General features: G+C 36.5%; 2 protein-coding genes across 12 annotated transcripts in view; one reads left to right on the top strand and one right to left on the bottom strand.

Moving 5' to 3' along the window:
• Positions 1 to 14,267, top strand: part of LOC139977650 (ferredoxin-fold anticodon-binding domain-containing protein 1-like) — a 33,617-nt gene extending 19,350 nt beyond the window's left edge. For 5 of the 6 annotated variants that reach the window (XM_071987127.1, XM_071987126.1, XM_071987121.1 and 2 more), the window contains 5 exons: positions 3,971 to 4,163; positions 4,968 to 5,124; positions 5,637 to 5,840; positions 10,857 to 10,958; positions 11,783 to 14,267. In XM_071987127.1, the coding sequence (XP_071843228.1) occupies positions 3,974 to 4,163; positions 4,968 to 5,124; positions 5,637 to 5,840; positions 10,857 to 10,958; positions 11,783 to 12,866 (1,737 nt within the window). In that variant the 5' untranslated portion in view covers positions 3,971 to 3,973 and the 3' untranslated portion in view covers positions 12,867 to 14,267. The remainder of the gene's footprint in view (positions 1 to 3,970; positions 4,164 to 4,967; positions 5,125 to 5,636; positions 5,841 to 10,856; positions 10,959 to 11,782) is intronic. The other variant, XM_071987123.1, reaches the window with a different exon arrangement.
• LOC139977648 (nephrin-like) overlaps positions 13,111 to 19,624 on the bottom strand; it is an 81,345-nt gene continuing 74,831 nt past the window's right edge. For all 6 annotated transcript variants that reach the window (XM_071987119.1, XM_071987114.1, XM_071987115.1 and 3 more), the window contains 6 exons: positions 19,198 to 19,410; positions 18,637 to 18,672; positions 17,728 to 17,853; positions 16,935 to 16,983; positions 15,801 to 16,060; positions 13,111 to 15,505 (listed from right to left, as the gene is read on the bottom strand). In XM_071987119.1, coding sequence (XP_071843220.1) covers positions 15,279 to 15,505; positions 15,801 to 16,060; positions 16,935 to 16,983; positions 17,728 to 17,853; positions 18,637 to 18,672; positions 19,198 to 19,410 — 911 coding nt within the window. In that variant the 3' untranslated portion in view covers positions 13,111 to 15,278. The remainder of the gene's footprint in view (positions 15,506 to 15,800; positions 16,061 to 16,934; positions 16,984 to 17,727; positions 17,854 to 18,636; positions 18,673 to 19,197; positions 19,411 to 19,624) is intronic.

Genomic DNA, 19,624 nt, shown 5'->3' with positions numbered 1-19,624 from the left:
CAGTCGGAGTTAGGATGGTTGTACAGACTTGTCGTTTTGTTTTTTGGAATCAGGAGATTAAACTACATCTGAAACCAAGGTCAAAAGGTCAAAGGTCACATTAGAAAAAATGTGCTTATTTTGGGAGGAAACGAGCAAAAAAGAAAATGTTTGGTTTTGATGCTAGATTTGGATATCAAAGGTACCTTCCAATCAAAAATGTCAATTGGTTGACACCCGTGTGACCTTCGTGTGCGAAGTTATATGAGGTCAAAGTTAATTTTCAGACATTTAATGCAACAACTCCCAGTTCCAAGGTGTGACATGGTTGATATTTTTGGACAAGTTGGAAATGGTATAGGGGAATATTTTCAAACTTAACGGTCATGTGATCCGAGGTAACCAAAGGTCAATTAATGTTCAAAAACTAGTATTTTGGGGGTAGAAAATGGGCAAAGAAAAAAATGTTTGAATTTGTATAGTTTGATGCTCTATTTAGGTCTCATCAATCAAATATGTCAATAGTTGACCCAAGGTGACCTTTGTATGTTAAGTTATATGAGGTCAAAGTTAATTTTCAGACATTTAGCGTAATTACTCCCAGTGCCAAGGTGTTACACAGTTGATATTTTGAGACAAGTTGCAAATGGTATAGGGGAATGTTTTCAAACCTAACGGTCATGTGATCCGAGGTCACCAAAGGTCAATTAATGATAAAAAACAAGTATTTTTGCGATAACTTGAGAACAAATTGTCCGTTAGGGTTGGTAGTTGCTTCAATGTAATCCAATTGTCGACCTGCATCTGGGTGACCCTTGACCTCAATTTGATCTCTGGTGACCTTTTCGTGTTTTGTGGATTTTTACAGTTTCGATGCTATTTTCAGATGTTAAAGGTACCTTCTGATCATAAATGTCAATGGGTTGACCCCCGTGTGACCTTCGTGTGCGAAGTTATATGAGGTCAAAGTTAATTTTCATACATTTAATGCAATAACTCCCAGTTCCAAGGTGTGACAAGGTTGGTTTTTTTGGACAAGTTGCAAATGGTATAGGGGAATATTTTCAAACTTAACGGTCATGTGATCCAACGTCACCAAAGGTCAGCTAATGTTAAAAAAGTAGTATTTTGGGGGGAGAAAATGGGCAAAGAAATAATGTTTGAATTTTTACAGTCATGCTCTATTTAGGTCTCACCGATCAAAAATGTCAATTGGTTGACCTCCGGGTGACCTTTGTGTGTGAAGTTATGTATACAAGTTCAAAGTTAATTTTTAGACATTTAATGCAATTAAATCTCAATGCCAAGGTGTGACATGGTTGATATTTTGGGACAAGTTGTGAATGGGGTGGTGGAACATTTTGAAACTTAAAGGTCATGTCATCTGAGGTCACCAATGTTATCATATCTGTTGACACGCTTGTAGGTCTCATATATTTCTTACATTTTCGATGCCATATTTAGATCTCAAAAGTGCCTTTTGATCAAAAATCCGATCACATTTTGTGATCACAAAAGTGTTGGCTATAGTGTTGGTTACTTTATGGGAACATGTAGGACCACAATTACTAGGACTATTTGAGCCCAATCTTGCTTGATAATATTATATGTATTGTCATATACCCCAAGCAAGGAACCACAGTGCCCTTGGGCTCTTGTTCTATTAAGGAGTTCGTTTAGTGTAGCCCATGTTTTTGGAGGAGAGAATTTATTGGCATCAAGAATACTTCTGTAATAGGAAGACTTAGCATATCTAATAGATTTGTTATGGCTGCATCTATACTTTGCAAGATTTGCACCTTTTTCAGGTGACATATGATCAATATACTTACGATAGAGAATATTTTTGTGACAAATTGACCTTTTAAGACCCACTGTAACCCATGGTTTATCCCTTAACTTCTTTATAGACAGTTTAACTTTAATAGGAAAAGTGGCATCATGTAAAGTACAAATTTTAAGAATAAAAGCGTTATAGGCACTGTTAACATTTGAAAGAGAATATATACGAGAAGTCAGTAGATTCAACTAACTGAACAAAGTAATAAAAACTTCTATTGTTGTATAATCTAACCATGGGTCTTAACTTATGTGTGTTTTTGACACTTATTGCTGATAAAACAGAAGTTTGGTAAGTGATCACTTATGTCACAATACAGGTTGCCGGAGGTAATGTTTGCACTGAAAAGATCAGCTGACAAATGGACGAAAATATGGTCAATGAGAGATATTGTGTTTGCAGGAATTCTAGTTGGAAGGTAGTCATTAACTGCAGGAATAGTGTTAACGTTTAGAAGGTCAATATTTAGATCGATTTTGATTTTCGATTTTGATTTATTTTAAACCAGTATAAATATAAAATATTTATAAATAGTCGTACATCAAAAAACAGTTCTTGTTAAGGTTAAACAAATGATATGGTAAATGGTAAGTGAAAGAAATAAGATTGTAAAATGGTTTAAACATAAAATAATGAAACAGTCATTACTGAAACTATAATAAAGGTTCTAAACTATCAAATTGTATAAACATTGCTGCACGGTATATGAACGAATTTCTCTACAGTTGAATTCTATATTTGGGCAAGATATTTGGATTTCTGAGGGTTCTGGTTGACTTCACTAGATGACTCATGAGTGGGACATGCAGTGGGTGTTTTTCGTCATTCCTGATTTTTTGTGTCATTCTGACGAAGTCTCTCCTAGCAGCTTCATTTACTTTCTCTCTTAATGATTGATAGTCGATATGCAGTATTTGTGATGCATACTTAAGGACTTTTATCAGTCTGGATTTATCTTTAGCGGAAATGAAGTGATACCAGACAGGTACAGCATATAATGTGTGGCAAGATGAAAGAACGGAAAACACTCTCCTTTGCACCTTCATTGAAGAAAGATACTACGTAAGCCAAGCTGGACAGCATGTAATACACTTTACTCAATGCCTTCGATATATGACAACCGAATGTCATTTCATCATCTATGCATACCCCTAAGTAGTCACTCTTTGACGTTCGCTCTACCTTGGACCCATGTATTTCAACCCTACTTGATCCTGCCAATAAGAGACCTTCGTGCTTTATGCTAGCGTTAGCAAAGCACATGTCTGCAGTGTAGACACCGTGGTTGCTGCATCCAGTGATGATGTAATGCTAACGGTTGGCTGAGGTGATAGGGGGGGGGGGGGTGCTGTTCTGTTATAATAATATAATTTATTACTGTTCATGAGAGTTTAACAATGAACACAATTTGCAATGACTCTCGTTATCAGTGCCAGTTGTCTACCAAAATGTCCCTTTGTCTTCCAAAAGTATTTGTCAAGTTATCTAGGACAAACCTGCTTAAATACTCCTCAAAGTTAACTTTTATACAAAGATTTATTATAATACAGTATAAACACACAACAGCTTGCTAGGCTGAGCAAAGTAGAAATCCTGATATATTTCAATTCTGCACACTTATACAGAGAATCAATGACAGGTCAACTTGATAATGGAAAAGAGGTTATAATGTCACCTAGAATTGGATTGTTTAGAGATAGATTAAGTTAACCTACTGTCAACTTTTTCCAGATGACAAATGGACACCTGTTTTGGAGGTTTATTCAATATAAGGATATTTAACAAGATTGACCAATGAGAATTTGCGATTTTCATACTGTGCATGATATCTCTTGTAGCTGTGTGACTAGACAGAAATCCTTCTGAAACTTGGCTATTAATTGTTTGTTCTCTTTCATGTATTTTGGACTTGTATCTACTTTTCAAAATGGTGACTTTTGACTGTAAATCATCAACTATTTTATTTCTCAGTCATTGACAAAAGCAAATAATGCAAATTCTCATGAACCATCAGTTCAGATCAGTTTTAAGTTGCTACAGAGACAAGATACCTGTACATGTTACCGCTTGACTTCTTAAGTCTACAGACATTGACATGTTTCATCCTTTTTATGAACACTTCTTTTGTTTCAACATATTATTTATCAATAGATAATGGAAAACATCTTGAAGCAGTATGATCATCTTCTTCTAGTGGGAGAGGGTAATTTCTCTTTTTCCCACATGCTTCAGCAAAAATTGCAAAGAGTGACTCGAATGGTAACAACATGCTATGAAGACCAGGATTTAAATTTGAAGAAATATGGAGGAACACTGCAAAATGTTATGGATTTAGAGAGAGCAGGTATATATAGCATTTATGTTGAATTCTGGTATCACCTGCAATTCGAATAGCTAAGTTTTCCCGAGATGATATTTGTTTCAGTTTGAAGTGGTGATTACAGAATGTCAAAATAATTGTTGTGTGAAGAGGGATACATAATGCTTATTTTTTATTTTTCAGAGGAAATAAAGTGAGGTTGCAATAGTGATCCTCATTTTCCTCAGACCATTTGAAGATCATTTGCTGTATGTTAAACTAAACTGTTAACATAAACATATTTCCACACAGTGTTTACACAAAGAGGGTAATGGTGTTACTGTAAGAAGCTACGCAGGCTAATTGTTAAGCCTGAGGTCGATTTACGACCGTGGCAGGTCAACTACGTAATCACAAAACTTTCCTAGCTATAGCATGCTATAATTGGAGCCAATAAAGCATATCTTTAAATACTTCAGATGGGAACAGCACTGCTTGATATTACTTAAATAAGAAGAAGAAAATGTCTTTTAAATCTTGCTTTGATGTAGAATTTGTTATACAGACAGCGGTTGAAGATGTCTGAAATGAGTCTAGTCTGTTATTTGTTTTGTCATCTAATTACTACTAATGACTACATTTATTGTAAAGACACTGCAAATTGATTATTAGAGTAGGTACAAATTATCTGTATTTCTAATAGGAAATTTGACCAAATTGAAGATTGTGCTATACTGCTAGTCCTGAATATCCAAGATTTCAGAATGAGCTGCTTTTGTGTGCCATTTTCAGTGTCCTGGTTTCATTTTTTGTTGTTGCAAAGTTGTCTTCCTATTCTGCTCATTACAGGTGCAACAGTAATGTATGGAGTTGATGCTACTAAGTTACATCAGCATTTGCAATTGGCTACAAAAGAGTTTGACTGTATGATATTCCAGTTTCCTCACATAGGGGGTAAAGGAAACATTCAGAAAAACAGGCAACTCCTCAAAGGATTTTTTATGAGGTAGGTTCAACAGTGTGGAATAAAATATGTGATAGGTCTTTCCATGTGTTCAATATTAGTAATGACTACAAACTAACATCAAAACAAACTCCTAGGATGAATATTGTTGAAATTGGAGGGGTGGGGGGAGGGGAGGAGGTAGAGTGCAATACCTTCATATCCAGGGAATGGCTTACTCTAAATGGTACTACCTTGGTAGAAATGCTAAAGCCCCATTCCCCCAGGAGTATACATGTGTTCACTCTTTGAAGGATTGTACTCCTCTGAAATGTATTGTTTTATTGAGACCAACCAGGTAACTAACATGTCTGTTTAAATGAATGCTAAAAACCCCCAAAGCTGCCATAACTTCCCTTTTCAGTTATCAGCTAACCTATGAACCTATTTGTCTTCAGAGCAAACTCAAATCCTGAGTTTGACTCATACAGTAGATATGATGGAATAACCCTATGTACATTTATAAGCATCCTGTAGTCAGCTGTAATCAAAGAGTACATTTTTTATCTTGTAAGTGCATCACAGTTACTCACAGAGAATGGTGCAGTGGTGGTGACACTCTGTAATGGTCAAGGTGGTACACCCAGTGATTATCCTCAACGACAATGGCACAACTCATGGCAAATTGTATCCATGGCAACGTATGGTGATCTCATTTTAATACACACAACACCTTTTGATGTCAGTGAATGGAAGCTTTACAAGAATACTGGCTATAGGTAATTAGTTGATGGTTTATGCAGTTTTGCTTTACTATGTACTATGATAGACATTTACTTTGCTGATGACAGTAGACAATCACTGGATAACATTGTTGTCTCTGACTATCCTGTGTGTTGATGATTATTATCTTTATTTCTGTTATTTGTATTGTATTTGTGTAAAAATTGCAGTCATACTCGATAACCATGGAATGACACTGATGATCATTTTTAATGCTGTCACAAAGGACTACTTGGAGACTTCAAAATTCAGCCAGGGAACTCCTCCTGGTGTACCCACCCCTTTCAAACCCACACAAAAATGCAATTGTGTTTATAAGCACAACCTGGTGTTGAGACCTAACTTTATAGTCTAAATATGCCTCAGAATGCAACATTTGATATATAATTTTCTGGGGAAGACCTTAAACATGGAGAGTTGACTTCAATGACCCTGGGACACAACAGCCACATCTCTTTAAATACTTTATTTGCTTCTGACCTTTCCATAAAGGTTCATGCCCTCCCCTCCCCCCCACTTTTGAATTTTGTCTAGTTGCATGTAGCTGACTTGTATTCATCATAAACAGCATGAAGACTTAAAAGATATCTTCATAGCAATACTTCTTTTCAGTTTCTAAGCACTGGGAAAGGAGGTTTTACAATTTATAGATCTGTACTCAGTGGTATCACTGGAAAAGGTGTATTTACATTGCTATAGATCTGTACTCTGTGGTAGCACTGGAAAAGGTGTATTTACATTGCTATAGATCTGTACTCTGTGGTAGCACTGGAAAAGGTGTATTTACATTGCTATAGATCTGTACTCTGTGGTATCACTGGAAAAGGTGTATTTAACTTGCTATAGATCTGTACTCTGTGGTATCACTGGAAAAGGTGTATTTAACTTGCTATAGATCTGTACTCTGTGGTATCACTGGAAAAGGTGTATTTACATTGCTATAGATCTGTACTCTGTGGTATCACTGGAAAAGGTGTATTTACATTGCTATAGATCTGTACACTGGTATCACTGGAAAAGGTGTATTTACATTGCTATAGATCTGTACTCTGTGGTAGCACTGGAAAAGGTGTATTTAAATTGCTATAGATCTGTACTCTGTGGTAGCACTGGAAAAGGTGTATTTACATTGCTATAGATCTGTACTCTGTGGTATCACTGGAAAAGGTGTATTTAACTTGCTATAGATCTGTACTCTGTGGTATCACTGGAAAAGGTGTATTTAACTTGCTATAGATCTGTACTCTGTGGTATCACTGGAAAAGGTGTATTTACATTGCTATAGAACTGTACTCTGTGGTATCACTGGAAAAGGTGTATTTACATTGCTATAGATCTGTACACTGGTATCACTGGAAAAGGTGTATTTACATTGCTATAGATCTGTACTCTGTGGTAGCACTGGAAAAGGTGTATTTAAATTGCTATAGATCTGTACTCTGTGGTATCACTGGAAAAGGTGTATTTAACTTGCTATAGATCTGTACTCTGTGGTATCACTGGAAAAGGTGTATTTAACTTGCTATAGATCTGTACTCTGTGGTATCACTGGAAAAGGTGTATTTACATTGCTATAGATCTGTACTCTGTGGTATCACTGGAAAAGGTGTATTTACATTGCTATAGATCTGTACACTGTGGTATCACTGGAAAAGGTGTATTTACATTGCTATAGATCTGTACACTGTGCTGTCACTGGAAAAGGAGGTTTTACTTTGCTGTAGATCTTTGCACTGTGGTATCACTGGAAAAGGTGTATTTACATTGCTATAGATCTGTACTCTGTGGTATCACTGGAAAAGGTGTATTTACATTGCTATAGATCTGTACACTGTGTATCAATGGAAAAGGTGTATTTACATTGCTATAGATCTGTACACTGTGGTAGCACTGGGAAAGGTTTTACTTTGCTATAGATCTTTGCACTGTGGTATCACTGGAAAAGGTGTATTTAAATTGCTATAGATCTGTACTCTGTGGTAGCACTGGAAAAGGTGTATTTACATTGCTATAGATCTGTACACTGTGGTAGCACTGGAAAAGGTGTATTTACATTGCTATAGATCTGTACTCTGTGGTATCACTGGAAAAGGTGTATTTAACTTGCTATAGATCTGTACTCTGTGGTATCACTGGAAAAGGTGTATTTACATTGCTATAGATCTGTACTCTGTGGTATCACTGGAAAAGGTGTATTTACATTGCTATAGATCTGTACTCTGTGGTATCACTGGAAAAGGTGTATTTACATTGCTATAGAACTGTACTCTGTGGTATCACTGGAAAAGGTGTATTTACATTGCTATAGATCTGTACTCTGTGGTATCACTGGAAAAGGTGTATTTACATTGCTATAGATCTGTACTCTGTGGTATCACTGGAAAAGGTGTATTTACATTGCTATAGAACTGTACTCTGTGGTATCACTGGAAAAGGTGTATTTACATTGCTATAGATCTGTACTCTGTGGTATCACTGGAAAAGGTGTATTTACATTGCTATAGATCTGTACTCTGTGGTATCACTGGAAAAGGTGTATTTACATTGCTATAGATCTGTACTCTGTGGTTTCACTGGAAAAGGTGTATTTACATTGCTATAGATCTGTACTCTGTGGTATCACTGGAAAAGGTGTATTTACATTGCTATAGATCTGTACTCTGTGGTATCACTGGAAAAGGTGTATTTAAATTGCTATAGATCTGTACTCTGTGGTTTCACTGGAAAAGGTGTATTTACATTGCTATAGATCTGTACTCTGTGGTATCACTGGAAAAGGTGTATTTACATTGCTATAGATCTGTACTCTGTGGTATCACTGGAAAAGGTGTATTTAAATTGCTATAGATCTGTACTCTGTGGTAGCACTGGAAAAGGTGTATTTACATTGCTATAGATCTGTACTCTGTGGTTTCACTGGAAAAGGTGTATTTACATTGCTATAGATCTGTACTCTGTGGTATCACTGGAAAAGGTGTATTTACATTGCTATAGATCTGTACTCTGTGGTATCACTGGAAAAGGTGTATTTACATTGCTATAGATCTGTACTCTGTGGTTTCACTGGAAAAGGTGTATTTACATTGCTATAGATCTGTACTCTGTGGTATCACTGGAAAAGGTGTATTTACATTGCTATAGATCTGTACTCTGTGGTATCACTGGAAAAGGTGTATTTAAATTGCTATAGATCTGTACTCTGTGGTAGCACTGGAAAAGGTGTATTTACATTGCTATAGATCTGTACTCTGTGGTTTCACTGGAAAAGGTGTATTTACATTGCTATAGATCTGTACTCTGTGGTATCACTGGAAAAGGTGTATTTACATTGCTATAGATCTGTACTCTGTGGTATCACTGGAAAAGGTGTATTTACATTGCTATAGATCTGTACTCTGTGGTATCACTGGAAAAGGTGTATTTACATTGCTATAGATCTGTACTCTGTGGTATCACTGGAAAAGGTGTATTTACATTGCTATAGATCTGTACTCTGTGGTTTCACTGGAAAAGGTGTATTTACATTGCTATAGATCTGTACTCTGTGGTATCACTGGAAAAGGTGTATTTAACTTGCTATAGATCTGTACTCTGTGGTATCACTGGAAAAGGTGTATTTACATTGCTATAGATCTGTACTCTGTGGTATCACTGGAAAAGGTGTATTTACATTGCTATAGATCTGTACTCTGTGGTATCACTGGAAAAGGTGTATTTACATTGCTATAGATCTGTACTCTGTGGTATCACTGGAAAAGGTGTATTTAACTTGCTATAGATCTGTACTCTGTGGTATCACTGGAAAAGGTGTATTTACATTGCTATAGATCTGTACTCTGTGGTATCACTGGAAAAAGGTGTATTTACATTGCTATAGATCTGTACTCTGTGGTAGCACTGGAAAAGGTGTATTTACATTGCTATAGATCTGTACTCTGTGGTATCACTGGAAAAGGTGTATTTACATTGCTATAGAACTGTACTCTGTGGTATCACTGGAAAAGGTGTATTTACATTGCTATAGATCTGTACTCTGTGGTATCACTGGAAAAGGTGTATTTACATTGCTATAGATCTGTACACTGTGCTGTCACTGGAAAAGGAGGTTTTACTTTGCTATAGATCTGTACTCTGTGGTATCACTGGAAAAGGTGTATTTACATTGCTATAGATCTGTACTCTGTGGTATCACTGGAAAAGGTGTATTTACATTGCTATAGATCTGTACTCTGTGGTATCACTGGAAAAGGTGTATTTACATTGCTATAGATCTGTACTCTGTGGTATCACTGGAAAAGGTGTATTTAACTTGCTATAGATCTGTACTCTGTGGTATCACTGGAAAAGGTGTATTTACATTGCTATAGATCTGTACTCTGTGGTATCACTGGAAAAAGGTGTATTTACATTGCTATAGATCTGTACTCTGTGGTAGCACTGGAAAAGGTGTATTTACATTGCTATAGATCTGTACTCTGTGGTATCACTGGAAAAGGTGTATTTACATTGCTATAGAACTGTACTCTGTGGTATCACTGGAAAAGGTGTATTTACATTGCTATAGATCTGTACTCTGTGGTATCACTGGAAAAGGTGTATTTACATTGCTATAGATCTGTACACTGTGCTGTCACTGGAAAAGGAGGTTTTACTTTGCTATAGATCTGTACTCTGTGGTATCACTGGAAAAGGTGTATTTACATTGCTATAGATCTGTACTCTGTGGTATCACTGGAAAAGGTGTATTTACATTGCTATAGATCTGTACTCTGTGGTATCACTGGAAGAGGTGTATTTACATTGCTATACTGTAGATCTGTACTGATTTTTGACGTCTTTGAATGGTTTAACCTTTTCACCCTCTTGTCATAAGGAAGACATATGTTTAGGCCTGCACCTTTTTGCAGTGAATTATCATCTTAGTTATTTTTTTTGCTAATTACAAAACAATATTGATATTATATTAAAGAATATTTTGCAAATTGACACATTTATTTGTTTGAAAATTTCAGGAGCCAAGACAAGTCTTTCATTACATCTGGGGCAGTGATACATGTGTTTCAGAGGCATGACCTCTCATCATCTGTAGAAGACCAACCAGAGAAGATAACAAGGTAGCTAGTGCAAGCTGGCTTCATGTATTGTCTCTGATAAACTTACTACATTCCATACATACAATGTAATTGGTTTGCTTGACTAGTCCAATTTGATTTCACATTGTTGAGAAGCATAAAAATTTGGAAAGTTTCCCATTTGCATATTTTAAATGAGAAAAGTGTCTGCTCTACCAAGTTTAGTATGTAATCATCAATTTATTGCTACTAACCCCAATTGTTGATTTGATGAAAAATCAAGGACACCTTAATTTGTGGACGGTAATGTTATCTTGAGCAACACTTCATAGATGTCAAAACTTGTCAAAATTAGTAACCAAACAAAAACTTGTGTTTAAGAATATTCATCTTAAATAATGTAGCTTTCTGCAATGAAAACTTAAACGATTGGTTGTATCTCTGTACTAAGTTGAATCCTACTGACAAGTAGATCACAATTATGGCTGTCAGATCTTCAAAGACATAAACTTTGTAACAAATAGTCACCAGGTTTGAAATTAAATGTAATGGTGTTTATAAGATAACTGCCTTCCCCAGATCTGGTATAATTTCATTCAATAATACCAGAGCTAATGTTCTTCTGCTTGTAAGGTACATGACATTTTTGTAGAGCTGAAAACGTTTGATTGGTCACACTGTCAGCCACTGACAAAACAAAACTGTGATCTCTGTGATATTATTCATGTTGCTTGATAAAGTTGATCCTTAAAAGTTTTACAGGAACTGACTTTTATTGTATGTGTTTTTTTCAATCAGATAAATGTATTATTGGTGTACACTTCCAACATTAAGTGGCTATGTCATCAAGTTTCATTGTTTTCCAGGATCAAAGAATTACGAGAGAGTCTATATAAAGGTGAATGCGAAAACCTTCTTGACTCCTGGGGCATAGAGAAGAGAAGTGTGGATTTCCTACCCAGTGAAGGATTGAATAATCAAACTAAAATAGTGAATAGACCACCTGACCAATCAGGGGTAAGCAGCAACTCTGGAGAACCACATCAAACATGCACTATTGAGGGTGCTCCCTCAAGAACACATACTACATGCTGTGACCCTTGCATGGCCAATAACCAGTATGTGCATACTTCCATTTTGTTCCTGTTGGATGCTCCTATACACCACTGCCTTCATTCATGTGTCAGGGCTATGACCAAACACAGTCAATTTTGGACAGTTGTCACATTACATAGGAATTGCACTATTAGTTCTGTCTGCTATCCTCTTAAACATTACCTTCTAGTCAACCTTTCACGAAAACACGATTCAAATGATTGTGCGGAACAAGAAATGAGAAAGTTCGCAGATGCAATATCGATGTCAGCAGAAGTAAATTTGCTGAAAGTAAGCAGTATTGATATGTCACAAAATCCTGACACAAACTGTACCTCTGGGAGCCAGATATGTATGATGCAAGGTCATATAAGAAATGAAGGTTTTGTGGTACCAATTTCATTCAGTTTTTGGATGTTTGAGACCTGCTATGTCGGGGCTGTTTGCCTGGAGGAAATAGTGATAAATAAGTATGGAATTAAAGATATGAGATTGCTGTGGTCATCAGATATACGATGGTGGACTAGGCTATGCAGCCTTGACAATTCACTCCTTCCTGTAGTACCATTCAGTCTTTATGCACCATCCTATGTGCATGACCTCAGCTTTTGGTCTAACAGTGAATTTGATGAGGAAACATTCTTTTCACTGGTACGACGGATTGCTGGAGATGACATCAAACAAATTGATCTTCTAGAAACTTTCCATCAGAAGGAGGAGCCTAGCAAAGAGAGCAGATGTTATAGAATGGTTTATCAATCTTGTGATAAAGCACTGACGAAAGACAAGGCAGGCAGTTTGCAGACAAGGATACGAACTGCAGTTGAAGAGACGTTAGGGGTCATCCCTCGCTAAGACAGAGATATAAGGAAACAATGACATGAATGGTTGGGACTTGTAAAAGTCATGAGTTGTGCTACAATTAACAGGGGTCATCCCTCGCTAAGACAGAGATGTAAGGAAACAATGAATGGTTGGGACTTGTAACAGTCATGAGTTGTGCTACAATTAACAGGGGTCATCCCTCGCTAAGACAGAGATATAAGGAAACAATGACATGAATGGTTGGGACTTGTAACAGTCATGAGTTGTGCTACAATTAACAGGGGTCATCCCTCGCTAAGACAGAGATATAAGGAAACAATGAATGGTTGGGACTTGTAACAGTCATGAGTTGTGCTACAATTAACAGGGGTCATCCCTCGCTAAGACAGAGATATAAGGAAACAATGACATGAATGGTTGGGACTTGTAACAGTCATGAGTTGTGCTACAATTAACAGGGGTCATCCCTCGCTAAGACAGAGATATAAGGAAACAATGACATGAATGGTTGGGACTTGTAAAAGTCATGAGTTGTGCTACAATTAACAGGGGTCATCCCTCGCTAAGACAGAGATGTAAGGAAACAATGAATGGTTGGGACTTGTAACAGTCATGAGTTGTGCTACAATTAACAGGGGTCATCCCTCGCTAAGACAGAGATATAAGGAAACAATGAATGGTTGGGACTTGTAACAGTCATGAGTTGTGCTACAATTAACAGGGGTCATCCCTCGCTAAGACAGAGATATAAGGAAACAATGAATGGTTGGGACTTGTAACAGTAATGAGTTGTGCTACAATTAACAGGGGTCATCCCTCGCTAAGACAGAGATATAAGGAAACAATGACATGAATGGTTGGGACTTGTAACAGTCATGAGTTGTGCTACAATTAACAGGGGTCATCCCTCGCTAAGACAGAGATATAAGGAAACAATGACATGAATGGTTGGGGCTTGTAACAGTCATGAGTTGTGCTACAATTAACAGGGGTCATCCCTCGCTAAGACAGAGATATAAGGAAACAATGACATGAATGGTTGGGACTTGTAACAGTCATGAGTTGTGCTTCAATTAACATAAAAGCAAAGTATCAAGACAACTGTCACAAATGTAAGTGAAAGTAATCCATGGACAGTTATACGCATTGAAATAATGAAAAGAGCTGGATGTCAATGATCATTCCAACTGGCATCTTTCTAACTTTATTCTAGCAGTTTAAGTTGGAATTCCGGTATATACAGTACCAATATAAGTAATCAATGTAGTAATTGATCTGGAAATGGATAGTGAATTTATTGAGTACATGCTTATCCATTGATAGATAAGCCTTTCAAATGACGATTTCAACCTTGGCCTTGGCAATAACACAGCAGTTGTTATCACCATCATCCACTGACATGTTTCATGCTCAGCATAAGAAAGGGAAACCTAGAGAAAACAAATTATGTGTGCAAGCTAAGCTTGTGTGAAATTCATGGAATTGAATGTTTGACTGATGGTGTAACAATGCTGACATTGAAGAGATAAAGCAAAACATACCAAACTAGTTGTCCGGTGTCATCACTTGAACCTCTGCTTGAAATTAAGTAAAGATTAGAAACATGTTTACATGTTAGTCTTGTAAGACTTATGTCTGTTGTTGCTGTAAGTGCTATCAGAGAAAGGAATACAAAGACTGACAAGAGACTGCCTTCTCTACAGTAGGATGATGTATTAACTTTACATTGTTATTATAAACAGATACAAACATTGTACTAAAGGCAAGATCATGGTTTAAGTTTCACAAATTATTAAGTGGCAAGATAGATCCTACTTTACTTCTAAAAATTTAGATAACTGCAAAAGATGCAATTATGAAAGTCAATAAATTTGACTTTCAAAGTTGAATGTACTCCATGATTCTGCAGGAACATTATAAGGTACTCACAACTTATCTGACAGTCATAACATGATAAAAAGAAAAGAGCAAGTTACAAAAATATGAAACATCACTAAACTAGAAATGTAAGTCTATGAAAAAAATTAACATTTTTTAATTTAAAGATATACACGAAGCCTGTTAGTACAGATAATTTTTTTTACTGAGTGAAGTGTGAGAGGATAAGCTTTGAAGTCTATGGCAGTAATATACCTACCACAATGAAAGACTCCAGGCATAGTGAAACTATCCACGGAAAGATGAGTAAGAGCATAACTTAAGCAGCCATAGTTAAATCAGTTCAGACCTGCAACTATCATATTACCAACCTATGACTAATACAAATAACAGTTAATATCGATTGTCCTGACTGAATGTATTTGACCCTTCCATGCTCAGCTCCAACCTCCATTGGAAACACATGAGCAGAGAATGTAAGAGATTATGTGAACAGGCTACAGTTTGTATGTTATTTTTTAAGGCAGATTACATGAACAAAGTTCCCAAATATTAATCTACATTTTACACCAAGAAACCTTCTTGACTATCAGGTTTGGTTGCAGTCCAGGCACCTCCTTTCTTCAGTGGTATAAAGTTTCCATGGTCACTGGGAACAGGACTTGGTGTCCCTGCAGAGTGGGCAAAAGGGTCTTCCCTTTGCTTTCTCCTGAGAGTACCAGCATAATCCATTTCTTCTAGTTCTTCACTGGCCTGAGAATCAGACACATAACTATCAGGGCCTGGGCGATCTGCGGAGACATGGCATGAGAAAATATACAAGGAAACTTTTGATAGCTTTCAGGAAATTGTTTGTGTTACACCTGAAATGCATGTCACAAGCGACAGTATTTTGAGGACCACGAGTACAGGTAAACGAAAAGGTAGAAGGAACTGTTTAAGGATTTCCTGGTAAAAATTAAATATTTGAATCAACAAATAACAGGGGCAAGGCCAGCTCAGAAAGTTTTAGAGGAGTAACCACTGACATTGTGTGTGTGGTTATGTGTAAATGGAAAGCAAAGGAAAGAGCTGCATAATACTTACAGTATGAATCCCAGCTGGGCTGATAGGATGGCTTGCGTGGGTAACCAGAGTTGTAGTAAGATGGCAAAGTCTCTCTGTTATCCAGGTCAGCTATTGGCCTCATGTCATCATCGTAAAAGCCATCATCTTGGTGTGCATCATACGACCTATAGTCCTGGTACTCATGGTGGCGGTCATCATATGAATATTCATCAGATCCATGTCTGCTCCTTGAGCCTGTGGATTCAGTGGCAACTGGACTAGAACGACCAGTCTCTGACCTGTAAAATATTGAAAATAATACATTGGTTGACCTATAACCTGGTTTAAATACACAATCACATTAATTCAGAAATTCCAAAAACCTTTCAGCTCTGATAACATTTCCCTTCAGATGGACATTTTGCAATAAAATATATTTCAATTACATTGGAATTTATCACTGCCCTATTGTGAGGTAAAAATTTAGCACAATAGATACAGACACTTTCACTACTTCTATAAATCCTGAACACCCAGATGTTCCACCAGTCAACAATATTGATGATTAACTTGGCTTGAGAAGACCTCTCACTATAGGTGTATGAAAGATATTCATGAGGTATTCAAGAGTGTCACATTATTTGTAACAGACTTGTCCCTTTAAGATTTTTAATGTTTATATACTTGTTAACAATAAACCAGGCCACACAGTGATTCCTTGCCATATCTCTATGAGAACATTAAATATCAAACATGGGCAAGATTATTGTGCACATACCAAGAATGCTTTCATTCAAACTTTACTTCTGGGAGTAATCCTGTTTGACCTCAATTACCTTTCACCACCACATAAACCAATATGATTCTTAAACTCAATCTGTTGGATCCTCATACTAAGTATGAAATTCATCCACCATGTATCTTACTTAGTTACAGTTTTTGGTACAAGCATACCAACCACCAGTCAACCTTACATTTTTGCATAGACATAGACCATGTTCATTGCATAAGTTTCTTCAGTATTTGACAAGGAATCAAACAGACAGATGTTTTGTTAAATTAACACAACCAACATATAAGTGTGACCTTAAGTTATGTAGGGCTAGAAAGTGATAGAGCAGTATCAGTTATGATACAAAACTACCCACAATCAAGAGAGCAACATAAACTCACTCCGGTTTGGTCAACTCTATCTCTGCTTTTTTCTTATCATCAATTTCACCTGTAAACATAATATATTAAATGAAGCATGCTTTACAAGATGACATTTTGACAAACATTTATGTTCTGTCCTGGGAATATCTCTGACTTTGTAGAAAAGCCAAGAATAATTTCACTTTAATTGTTTTTCCTTCCCTTTGTATAGAAACAGCATGAACGTAAAATGTACTTTTTGCAATAATAATCCGGGTCAGACCATTTAATACTTTCTTAGCCTGTGTTCACATGAGAAACATCCTTTTGTACTTACGGATAATTAATCTTCATACAGTGACTTTATTTGCAGCATTGAACTTTTATCTTGGACAAAATACTTGCTTCTGGATGAGGTGTTCTTAACTGAAGCATTTGAGCAACATCCTTGAAATTATAGAACCACCAAAACTGAGTGGCCCTCACAATTCCATCACTCCCTTTAAACATACAGCCTGCAGGTAATGAACTCTTCATGTCACCATAATACCATGTCCCTGGATATCCTTGATATGATCCTCATCCTGTCCTGATCCTTGATCCTGTCCCTAATGCTAATAATGAATGGCAATGCTGATGAAAACTTGTCCATCTTGTGAAGTATTGTTGAAATACCGGTTTGCCAAGAATCTTGAACCTACAGTTACAATGGAGCAGACTTGTACATATTGATAGCTGATGACACAGCCATGTCTATAGAAGATCTATGGGTTGATGGGAAGAGCCTGATCCACACTGATCAAAGATCCTAGTACTGTGGTAGGGTACTTACCAGACTTTCTTGAGAAACGTTTCTTCACCAGATAACAGCAAAGAATAAAATTAAGGAACATGCAACTCAAAATGATGACGAATGCCAACAGAAGTACAGCATATAATGGGAGGTTTCCAACCATAACTGAAAGAAAAGAAAACGGCACCAATGAAACCAAGTTCTGGTGTGGGGGGATGTGATAGAACTGACATATTAATAGAATAAAGATCCGATAATCTCTGTCAATATACATCTGACTGTCTAACCGATTCTGTGAATACTGACAGCAACGAGAGATTTCAATTTGCTTTAACTTTGTGATTTGAAACAGGCACGTTGTATTAATAACTTACCTTACAGAGGTATAACAATTAACACATTTTAATTAAATGCTCTCCTTTGAGAAACTTTTTGTGCAGACAATGTGCAGTAATGTCAGTAACTACAATCACTGGAAGGCAAACACATTTCTATGTTAGCTGTATTGCATTTTGTCACAGCAAATGTTTAATGACCTCAAATTCTAAACAAAATAAGAACTGTACCTAGTCAACTTTGAATATTGGAATTGGGTGTAATATTGGAGTAAGAAGAAATACCTAATATCATTTTGTAAATAACATTTTAATAGTTACTGGATGACCATGTAATCTCTATAATGAAAGTAACATGCTGTATCAAGTTCACTATCACCATAAGCAGTAATGACAAATAACTGATGCAAACTTCCTAACCTAACTAGCTGAGTAAGTTAAACCAATTCTAGGATGGACTGCTTCAAAGTATTATATCTTAGTGTACTGGAAGTTCCTATGTTTGGCAAAATACTTAAATCTCACAGATCTAAGACAAAGTTTTGGGTATGTTTGATATATGTAACGTTGCATTCAAAGCTTGATATTTACAGAAATGATGACATCTACTTACGAATTTGAGGCCTGAAGGTTGGCACAATTGGCTTAGCTGTAAGAAGATGAAAACAATTTTTATAATATACATAAATAAAAATGTCTTGATATTACTCAAGATGTTAACCATCATAAGAGTGATGGACAGTGATTTAAAGTGTCTCGACAATGAATCCAAAACTATGACCAATCTCAATGCGAAAGCCTCAGGTCCATTATAAGTGACCGAAAATGTCCGTTTGTTTAATGTATGAAGCAAACATCTTGACATAAGATCTGCTTGGTTCTCCAGTTCTTGCAACCCTAATCCCAACTATAAATTAGCATTCTCAAACTCTAGCCAAGTATAATATTATTTAGCAATTATTGTCAGCCGATACTCATAGCTAGAACAGTAACTATGTACAGTACCTCTTGATTCCAGTTCACGTCTCACTTTACATAATGCTATTATTCGTCATGAAGCTATACAGCCTGGTATCATGTCACATTCACCAACATAAGGATCTTATTCAATGACAGTCCCATTTGTATTCATTTTATCTCATTGTCAGTTATGAAGACCAGTATTATTTCCTACCTTTGGTTTTACCGAGCACGACTCCTAAGTAGTATGGTCCATCACCAAGAGCATTCCTGCCTCTGACAGTAAATTCATACTTTGTTTCTGGATTTAGATGTTCCACAACGAAGTATGTTGAATTTGGAGGATCAACATCAATATACTGGTATTGCTTAGCGTCCAAAGTATTGAAACGAACTTGAAAAGTTTGAGGTAACCCACCATTAAAACCTAATGGAGAAGAAGAAAGAAATTGAGTGGCTAGAAGATGGACATCTAGTATCATAAAGATATCTATACATACACATCACTATGCGGGTAAACCAATATGAATTGAAACTGTAAGAACAAAATGGAAAGTAACAGTATAAGTATGTTGCCATACCTTCTTAAAATTTAATGTTAACATTTGGGAGAGGTATGATGGAATCAAGTGGAAATACTT

Source organism: Apostichopus japonicus, chromosome 12 (genome assembly GCF_037975245.1).
Source record: "Apostichopus japonicus isolate 1M-3 chromosome 12, ASM3797524v1, whole genome shotgun sequence".
Lineage (NCBI taxonomy): Eukaryota > Metazoa > Echinodermata > Holothuroidea > Aspidochirotida > Stichopodidae > Apostichopus > Apostichopus japonicus.
Note: the sequence above shows the minus strand (reverse complement) of the source record. Positions and strands in the feature narration are given on the sequence as shown.